Source organism: Oncorhynchus kisutch, linkage group LG9 (assembly GCF_002021735.2).
Source record: "Oncorhynchus kisutch isolate 150728-3 linkage group LG9, Okis_V2, whole genome shotgun sequence".
Taxonomy (NCBI): domain Eukaryota; kingdom Metazoa; phylum Chordata; class Actinopteri; order Salmoniformes; family Salmonidae; genus Oncorhynchus; species Oncorhynchus kisutch.
Genome location: NC_034182.2, coordinates 23954761 through 23965744, shown reverse-complemented (window position 1 = coordinate 23965744; position 10984 = coordinate 23954761). Strand labels below are relative to the sequence as shown.

The following is a 10984-nucleotide window of genomic DNA, read 5'->3' as shown; positions in this document are numbered from 1 at the left end:
CCAGCCAGAGCCTGAACATCTCTGAAGAGACCTGAAAATAGCTGTGCACAACACTCCCCATCCAACCTGACAGAGGTGGAGAGGATCTGCAGAGAAGAATGGGAGAAACTCCCCAAATACAGGTGTATTTACTCAACGAAGACTCAAGGCTTTAATCGCTGCCAAAGGTGCTTCAACAAAGTACTGAGTAAAGGATCTGAATACTTATGTAAATGTGATATTTCCATTTGATTTGTAATAAATTAACAAACATTTCTAAAATAACTGTTTTTCCTTTGTCATTATGGGGCATTGTGTGTAGATAGATGAAAAAAACAACAATTTAATCAATTTTAGAATAAGGCTGTAAACTTAACAAAATGTGGGAAAAGTCAAGGGATCGTGAAGGCACTGTATAATCCTGTCATATACTGTACCTCGCTTAAAAACAGTCAACTGAGATTGAGTATAATGCAAACAACAAAAACAGTTATGTTGTTAATAAGACGTGGTAGATGCTGGTTAAAATAAGAGCTTTGTGGGGGTCTTTCTAACTGTGCTAAAAATTTAGACGGGGATTCACTCCTTGTCTTTCAATCCACCACAAATATTTGCCTCCACAGTGACTGCTATCTCAATCCTCCGTGCTCACCCTGGGCCAATTGAGGCAAGAGACTTTGCTCTTTCTCCTCCTATAGCACCTCACAACAGCGGAAGGGGAAGTGAATATATTGTTTGTTTGGTGAATGACCCCTGGGCATATGGTGCTGCCTGGGAGACCCTCCTATGTGGGGAGGGGGTGGGGGACACTCGACCTGTCTGAGAGGATACTGGTATTGAGTTGCAAACAAGTTTGTAATTAGCCCCTACTTCACTTGCTGGGATGGAATTAGTGTGTGTGTGTGTCAGTGTGTGTTATGCGAGTGCATGTGTGCTTAATTCATTTGTTTCGGTGTGTTTTCCTGAGCTCGTTGCGTGTGTGTTTGACCTCCTTTCTTTAGGAGGAATAGGGGTTGGGGCCGGTGATAACGATAACACTAATTAGTTCTCCTCCCAGTTGCTTGTTAATTGCGTTGAGTTGTGGATTTATACAGCACGGTTGGATGGGTAATACCCCGCCACACAGGGCCCCAGACCCCACCCCCTGCCTTGCGTGTTGGCAAAATCAACAGCTCATTTTTAAGCAGGCGACTTCTTGTTTAAGTCGAATTAATTATGCCAAGTGGGGTTCCACCTCCACCATCATGTCCTGGCCTGCGTCCCAAATGGATCCCAATATTTCCTGTGGTGCACTACTTTTGACCCGGGCCCATAGGCACTATAGGGAATAGGGAGCCATTTGGGATGCAGGCCTTGTTTTGTCCAGAAAGGGGAAGAGATGCAGGGAGGGGAGGGGAAGAGGGGAATGAGGGCTAGATATGTGCATATGGTCACAGAATGAATTAGAACACAAAAGTATGTAACTATATAACTCTGGTAACAAAAAAATGATCAGGACAAATAGATGGGAAATGTTGCTACAAGGTTGATGACCACTCTTCAGTGGGCATGTGTTAAACACTATGTGTTTGGTTCAGCTTGTAAACTTTCCTTGCAAAGCTTGCAAGAGCGCAATTTTGACAACACAGCCAGGAATATAAACTTTAGCAGGCTTTATTGACACGCTATCGTGTTGTATCATATCAAAACGATGCCTCTATAAGGATGTGCGGTATTCAATAAATCAATACAGTTTAAACACCCCTCACACACTGATACTGACTGGCACACACCATCATAATCTCCTCATCCCATCTCCATCTATGATTAAGAAGATTGGTAATCTCACTCAGTCTGCTCTCAAAGTGTTAACAGATTGGTGGGATTTGGAAGGGGGTAGAGGGGTGTGTGTGTGTGTGAGTATGTTTACGCAAGTGTGTGTACAAGTGTGCATTCAAACGCGAGAAGTGTCTAAGACCTAACAGCGTCAGATTAACTATAAGGTATGATCTTCCCCCAGCTCATCTAATTTCTCCCCCCTTCTGTGCTCCTCTATACTGGCTGTGTGAACAGACACTTGCACACACACAGTACAATCCCTCCCTCCCTCCCGACAGACACACACACACATAGGCACACACACATTGCACCCCACTGCCCTGATAATCTAGATGGGCTATCATCCTCTGCCCACTGTTTGTACAGGGAATCTATACCTTTGTCTTGAGCTATGGACTGTTTGGATTTACTTCCATTTGAAAAATAAGAATTTTGTCACAGTTTTTTATACATTGTTGTCACGTTCTGACCTTAGTTCCTTTGTGATGTCTTTGTTTTAGTATGGTCAGGGTGTGAGTTGGGTGGGCAGTCTGTTCTTTTTTCTATGATTTGGTATTTCTGTGTTTGGCCTGGTATGGTTCTCAATCAGAGGCAGCTGTTTATCGTTGTCCCTGATTGAGAACCATACTTAGGCAGCCTTGTTTTTACCCTTGAGTTGTGGGTGATTATTTTCTGTTCTGTGTTTTTCTTCACCGTACAGGACTGTTCGTTTGTCTTTTTTTTTTCCAGTGTTCAGTTGTTTCATTAAAGAATATGAACACTTACCACGCTGCGCATTGGTCCTCCTCTTCTTCCACCCATGACGAGCATTACAATTGTGTTAGTAGAGTCATTTAAAAAATAATTATAATATTGAAGTTAAAATGAATATTTTTACAAGGATATAATGTATAAACATTTCAAATATCAATGTTCCTGTACACACTGGCGGACTCACCATTAGGCAACTCAGGCCATTACCAAGAGCATCACATCATCGGGGGCCTCGTAAACTTGGCAGAATTTTGTTTAAAATGATCTTGCCTAGGCTTATATTGTTACTTTCACAAGCTACTTTAGTTTCCATTTGCCTTTTTGTGACAAAGAAATGTATCCCTTGAACATGTATTCTGCACAGAAGGTATACAGTTGTTGAAATCAATAATAATATTGTCAGGTATACTCCCTCCCCGGCCTCTTGGTCATCAGACTGCTGATTATCCCGCACACCTGTCACCATCGTCTCGCACACCTGCGCCTCATGACACTAACCTGGACTCCATCACCTCCTTGATTATCTTCCCTATATCTGTCACTCCCCTTGGTTCCTTCCCCAGGCGTCAATGTTTCTGTTTCTTGTCTGTGTGTGTAGTTCGTGTTTCTTGTTTTGTACCAGGTTTAATTGATTTATCCCTGAGGAAGGCACAGTGATGCCGAAACGTTGGTAAAAACCCATTAAATTGCTGGGAGATTATACATGGAGTGTGCGACTTTCTCTATTTTGATAGTTTATCATTTATTTATTAAAACACTCACTCCCTGAACTTGCTTCCAGACCCTCGCCGACATTATTACAAATTAAATCTAGCTTTGTTTATATATGTCTTGGTTTTGAGTGTATTTGGTCATTTACATCAGGATTAGAACATTACATCTTACACCACATGACCAAAAGTATGTGGACGGCCCTTCAACTTAGTGGATTCGGCTATTTCAGCCACACCCGTTGCTGACAGGTGATTAAAATAGAGTACACGCCCATGCAATCTCCATAGACAAACATTGGCAGTAGAATGGCCTTACTGAAGAGCTCAGTGACTTTCAACGTGACACCATCAAAGGATGCAACAACGGCTCAGCCGCGAAGTGGTAGGCCACACAAGCCCATAGAACGGGACCCGTGAGTGCTGAAGCGGTGCTAAAGTGCGTAGTGCTAAAAATAGTCTGTCCTCAGTTGCAACACTCACTACCGAGTTCTAAACTGCCTCTGGAAGCAACGTCAGAACAATGACTGTTCGTTGGGAGCTTCATGAAACGGGTTTCCATGCTCGAGAAGCAGCACACAAGCCTAAGATCACCATGGGCAATGCCAAGCGTCGGCTGGGGTGGTGTAAAGCTTGCCGCCATTGGACTCTGGAGCAGTGGAAACGCATTTCTGGAGTGATGAATCATGCTTTACCATTTGGCAGTCCGATGGACGAATCTGGGTTTGGTGAATGCCAGGAGAACGCAACCTGCCCGACTGCATAGTGCCAAATTTAAAGTTTGGTGGAGGAGAAATAATGGTCTGGGGCTATTTTTCATAGTTCAGGCTTGCTCCTTAGTTCCAGTGAAGGTACATATTAATGCTACAGCATACAATAACATTCTAGATGATTCTGTGCTTCCAACTTTGTGGCAACAGTTTGGGGAAGGGCCTTTCCTGTTTCAGCAGGGCAATGCCACCATGCACAAAGTGAAGTCCACACAGAAATGGTTTGTCAAGATCAATGTGGAAGAACTTGACTTGCTTGCACAAAGCCCTGACCTCAACCTCATCTAACACCTTTGTGATGAATTGGAACACAAGCCAGGCAAGCCAGGCCTAATTGCCCAACATCAGTGGCCGACCTCACTTATGCTCTTGTGGCTGCATGGAAGCAAGTCCCTGCAGCAATGTTCCAAAATCTACTGGAAAGCCTTCCCAGAAGAATGGAGGCTGTTATAGCAGCAAAAGGGGGACCACCTCCATATTAATGCCCATGATTTTGGAATGAGATGTTAGACGAGGAGGTGTCCACCTGCTTTTGGACATGTAGTGTGTCTGTAGTCAATTAAATTATGCTAGTAATTTTCAGAGGTTAAGGTTATAAAACAAAATAAGAAAACTAAAGAAAGAAAATCTCCCAATAAAATAAAGTATTTATTCAGCTATTACAGTTAAATTCTACATAAAGTCAGAATTAATTGTCTGTTGTCTAAATTATATAATCAATCATGACCTCGAAGGTCTCCAGCTTAGCCTGTATTGTCTGGTAAACGCATATTTGTGTTTTGTAGAAAGATTGTTGGACAAGACTAAACCACTTGACCTGTTTCTAAACCATGACCCTTTCTTTGCATGACCACAACTTCTATTTTAAAACCTATATGCACACAAAATTCATAAGCATGGTCTGCTGGATTGGCACGGCATTGATGTGGTTCTGTAGTCTAGAGACTATGGATGTAAACTGTCCAGGGTTACTGTCAATTCCATTTCAATTCCATCAATTCTGGAGACTAAATGAAATTCCAATTCCAGAATTTAAAAAAACGTTTATTGTCAAATAGGATTTTCCTGAACTGACCCCAACCCACCTCCACCACCATACACAAACGTATTAACGTTATTCCCCTAAACAAAACAGTAGCCTAATAAATACAATTATGAATAATTAAAAAATAATATGCAATGTGCCTAAAGACCCAGAGCATATATCAATTCCCTATAGCCTATACTCATATAATATAGTTTGTTATGTGTGCTTGTTGTACCGCAATCGTGGACAGATGCTTATTCTAAACCGGATTAATAAAAAATGTGTCCCCTAAAGACGGATTAATAAAATCAGAAAGGGATTGAACCCATGAAGCAGGATCATATAATACAGTGTCCCCGAGTAACACTGCCGTCCATCACCCTGCCTCCAGAGACGTTTAAAAAAAACTATCCTGACCCGGGGACGGACCGGGGTGGAGGAGGATAGGTCTACTGTATGAGTGTCCACTTTAATTAAAAGGCGATTACTTTTGCCGGGAGCGTTGAGAGGATGTTTAGCAGCTTTGCCAAACATGCATCTCGGGAGATTTCGCCGTGGGCAAATGGAAGCGGCCGCCGCGTAGGTGATACAGATACAGATTGCCAAGGCTTTAGCGCGGTAGCTCTGGCGCTCAGATTCAAACCGCATTCAAATCAGAGCATACACTATAGCTGTGAAGCGGTCTGTCATCTATAACCCATACATGTTATGAGCCAGGGTGCATCCATTCACCAGGATTAAAAAACAACAACAAGCAAAAAACCATATCCGAATACAATTACTTCGGTTTGGGTTAGGCCTATCTCAAATATATATGCACAATTTACCGAAGACCTATAATCATTTGTTGACAAACTGTCAACTAAAACTATAGGTACGAGTCAAATATAGATGTTTTTAAACCAAACATTTTATCACATTATTATAAACACAACAATAATATGTCACTATTCTACTATTCCAATTATCGAGTGATTGGTTATAGAAAAGTTTTTGATTATGTATCACTTCATTCTATTTAGGTGAATTAACTTTCTAGGAAATAGCAACCAGGCCTAATGGGTAAAAAAAAAAACGTTTGATTACACACATTTTCCTCCTCTCTTCTCTTCTCCACATCCTCCTCCCTGTCCTTTGGCCTGTATTGGATTTCCCCCGGCCGGCCAATCATGCAGATCAGACCAATTAAATATCCTTGTTGTTAGCTTCCCAATCATCCTGACAGTCAATGTATCCCTCGGCTAAAACAAACAATCTGATCAGGCTGTCACCTCTATACACATTACCCCCCGCTAAGTGGCTAATGACTGCGAGGCGCATAATCCCTCTCAAAACATCTACAAAGATGCTAATTGTTTCTATCTATAAATACAGGTCGACTCCTGGCGTTCTTTCTTTAGCCTACTAGAACCGACAGAACTCCAGGAAGTGCCTGGCTCCGACGCGACAGTTGTCACATATAGCATAGCTTGCCAATACCGGGAAAAGACAGGAGAAACAACTTACATAAGGAACTCGCTGCCAATCAGATTTATTTTTACTAGAAAACTATATTTGATTCAACTAAACTTCCGCATCACTGGGAGGCTCACTGGGACGTGGTGCGTAAAAGGACACTTCACGCACCAGACAATTGGAATGATATGACCATTGGCCATGTCCATTTAGCTGAACCAACATTATTTTTTTTTGATATATGATAATATAGACTATTTTATTTGTTGACAAAGTCTGAGAAGAACGAAAAAGGGGAAAGATGTTCCCTTTGCCTATGTTCACCCCGGAACAAGTGGCTCGGGTGTGCGAGAACCTCGAGGAGACCGGCGACATCGAGCGCCTGGGGCGGTTCTTATGGTCCCTGCCTGATGCTGTCCCTGGCTCCGCCGGGGAGGCTCTCAACCGCCACGAGTCAGTGATGCGCGCCCGGGCGCTGGTCGCCTTCCACGGAGGAAACTTCGAGGCGCTTTACCAGATCCTCCAGAGCCACCGCTTTACACGCGAGTCTCACGCCAAACTCCAAGATCTGTGGCTGGACGCGCATTACCGCGAGGCAGAGCGGCTCCGGGGCCGTCCCCTGGGACCGGTGGAGAAGTACCGTATCCGGAAGAAGTTCCCACTGCCTCGCACCATCTGGGACGGCGAGCAGAAGACGCACTGCTTTAAGGTGAGACACCAAGCTGTAAGTATGATTCTTTCGCACCATACCTATAGTTACACACCTTCATCATGCATACATGCCTATATACACTAACTGGCTATAAATTAGAAATGAACGAAACCCGTAACTAATATCTGACTGTAACCTATAATGTATATAGCCTACTGGGCTGACTCACTGTTAATTGTACATTTGTAAAACATTTTGAAATTCTTATACTGAAACATCTGTCATTCTGCCCTGAACAAGGCAGTTAACCCACTGTTCCTTGGCCATCAGTGTAAATAAGAATTTGTTCTTAACTAACTTGCCTAGTTAAATAAAGGTTAATTAAATAAAACAAAAAATCTGAAATAACTTCAGATGGTCTCATTATGGCACCTTGGCATATCAAGTCCCCAATAGTTCCTGAGCGCTTCAGTTGCTAATGATACTGAGTCACTGACAAGGGTTCTCTCTTTTTCTCCAGTCCTGATCTCTGTTAACTCAGACTATAGATAATAGGAGGTCAATACCCTCCTGCAAGGTTAGGTTAGACATAGTAAAAGATTTTCACATAAAAGGCTGTAGGCTATTTCTATAGAGAAACAAATGAATGCAATGGTGTTTCCCACAGAGATCCTGTTAAATGATGTTCTAATGTGTCATGTTATGGTGTTTCACTTTCTACCATTCACTGCTTTGAGTTTGATGGCAAAGTTCAATGGCAAAGTTTCAAAGAGGACATATCTTGTCTGTAGTAATGTGGCTGCACATGTCACTTCCTTTACTGAGGGACAGACCAATACGTGATTATCTACAGTCTCTCTGCTGAACCACTGGCAATATGCATTAGCGTCTTTGTGTGGATTCACAAAACATAAAAACAAGCACATAAGTGTTAAAGCCAAGAAACAAGCAATGTCAGCCAAATCAAGACTCAATAGGCTACACAAGATATATATTTGTTTTTTAAAGTATTTTCATATTTTTTTTTTTTTTTTACATCTCATCATGTAAATGACATAGGTGAGAAGAGATGCTTCTGCTCTTCAACCTTAGCCTGGGTAACAATCTTTTTGTGACAACAATCCATTCCTCATGTGACACAGAGTACAAGGAGGGGAAGTGTTAGCACAAAACAGGTCTAGATTTCAGGCTACTTCAACCTGCAGTAATCCTGTGGTTAAAGAGCTCCATAAGAGCATGTTGAATGGGGACTGTGCTGCTATGGGCTGTAGGTTATAGTGCATGTGTTTGTGTCCCAACTGGCACTCTATTCCCTATATAGTGCACTACTTTTGACCCAAGCTCCATGGGCCCTGGTCAAAAGTAGTGACTACATTGGGAATAGGGTGCCATTTGGGATGCAGTCACAGAGGGAGTCAGCTTGCTACAGTATAAACCTTGCGTGTCAGAGACCACCCGTGGCGGTATAAGCCAAGCTCCCTTTTACTCTGGAGTTTCCACCAACTAAACAGCAGTGAGCAATCACCTAGCCTGGGATAGAATAGAAGAACTTTATTTTCCTGCAAAGGAACTTATTTTTGGAGTGGTTCAGAAAAAGAACAGACATAAACATTGTAGGTTATGCTACACAGTAGACCTAGCTACTAGGCTACACTTGGTTACACAAATAACAGAGGACGGGGCAACGATAATGCAACATGAAACAAACTGTAAAAAAAAATAAGCACCACTCTCCTTGGTGCTGGATGGCCAGTGTCTTTGATATTTGCTTAGGAGCCGATTCCACTGAATACCCGGAACCTTTCACTATTGAAGTGAAACAGAGAGATATTCCGTTTTGGATCACGCCCAGGTTACTGTCGCAGTCAACATCACTCCAACGCAAAGGTCTGTGGAACCAAGCTGACAATCATTAGGTCTAGGGGGAAATGTTGGGCTTAAAAGTGTTTTAACCTTTTGGATGTCAGTATAGACATCATCAGTTATCTTTAGAAAACAACAAAACACATGCATAAGGCATCCCTATTCCTGTTAACCATTGCAGGATTTTGGTTGCTTCGAAATGCACTTCAACCAACAAAATCACTACCAAATGCATATGAAATCACTTGCATCAGGGCAAGGAATAGGTCATTTTAGAAGATACAGTAGCTACACACAGCACAAAAAAAAAGATTGTGACCGACTGAGTAGTCCTAGACTTAAGGCTGGGCAGATACACGCCTTGAGCAGGTCACATTTCCACAGAAACAACATAAGGCCCCGTGTGTCACTCTCTGGCCCAGGATGTTGTTGACAATATTGAATGGGTAAAGTCTGTGCAAGACCATTTGGTGAAGGGTCTAAGGCTGAGCACTGACTTTTGCTATAGATCGTACAGTAGGTCAGTGGAGTTTAGGTAATGTCCCAACTCCCCCGTTACATCCCCCTCTTGTGGTAGAGTCAGATACTGCAGGCAAATCATCTTGCTGCCCCACAAAGTATAAACCTCTACTAACCCTCTCTCCAGTACTAAGCCCTTTTATCCTGAGCCAATATACAGTATAACATATTTATGTTGATAATGTAGATTATAATTATTATCCCTTAAATCCAATTTAATACGATTATTTTCAGCATGGCTTAGGTCTCCTGCAGGAAATCTTCTCTTAACAATATCAATGGAGTAGCCTAATGAAAGATATCACACCCATATACTGCATATGTCATATCTGATTGTGAAAGATATAGATTATTAGGTACACTGTTGGTTACATGAAGCAGGGAACTGACCATTGTTGTGTCCTTTATGTCTCCAAGGAGAGAACTCGTAGCCTGCTCAGGGAGTGGTACCTCCAGGACCCCTACCCAAACCCGTCCAGGAAACGGCACCTGGCCCAGGCCACGGGACTCACGCCTACACAGGTCGGCAACTGGTTCAAGAACCGACGCCAGAGAGACAGGGCCGCGTCGGCAAAGAACAGGTACGTCAAGATTCAAGTCAAGGCAAGAGAGGATGTTACTCAGCTGGAAACTTTGACTTTCTGTGTCTTGTTGAAGATGTTCTAAATTCTAAACTGAAAAATTAAGCAATTTATCAAAAGACTGCTTTTTGAGTGTGAGCCAATTGATTATTGTTTTACTTCAAGACAAAAGCACTACGTTTAGTCACAGAGTGTACCACTTAGGTAACACTTCAACCAACCATGTGTCTCTAAAACTAACTTCACAATCTCCTTCTCCCTGTTCCCAGACTGCAACAGGACCCCACCCACCTGCCTTCCGGATGCTCCCCTGAGAGTTCTGTCCAGGAGCGCCACTCCCACCACCCCCGCCTGCTGACTGCCTCCCCCTGTCACCCGGGCAGCCCCGAGGCCAGCGACTGCAGCACCGGCACCGACCCTCGGGGCACCGGAGCCTCCACCCCCGACATCTCCGTCAGCAGCGACAGCGAGTTTGAATCCTGAGGTCGGGTCATTGAGTGCAGCTGGAGAGAGGCTCTAATTGGTTGAGTCCTCAAGGGAGATGCTATTATTGGTTTTCAGCCAGGAAGCCCCGGCCCCACAGATATAGAGACAATATAGACACTGTAGAAGTACTATCTGTCTGTGAGTTGGGATTGAACACATTGGCAAAAGACTCGATATGGACACTTGATGTGGTTGCTATTGGAAGAATGGGGAGGGGTGGGGGGTTGGGGATTGGACCATTCACAAACACATGCACTTAAAATGCACCATCGCACATGACTGTGAGGTACACGGTTATTTACAGTGCCTTGCAAAAGTATTCATTCCCCTTGGCGTTTTTCCTATTTTGTTGCATTACAACCTGTAATTTA

General features: G+C 43.1%; 1 protein-coding gene across 1 annotated transcript; it reads left to right on the top strand.

The window, feature by feature from the left end:
- Positions 1-6477: 6477 nt before the first annotated feature.
- LOC109896432 (homeobox protein SIX6-like) lies at positions 6478-10984 on the top strand. The gene is made up of 3 exons (XM_031832199.1): positions 6478-7236; positions 9964-10127; positions 10397-10984. The coding sequence occupies exons 1-3, from the start codon at positions 6814-6816 to the stop codon at positions 10608-10610; spliced, it is 801 nt and encodes a 266-aa protein (XP_031688059.1). The 5' UTR covers positions 6478-6813; the 3' UTR covers positions 10611-10984.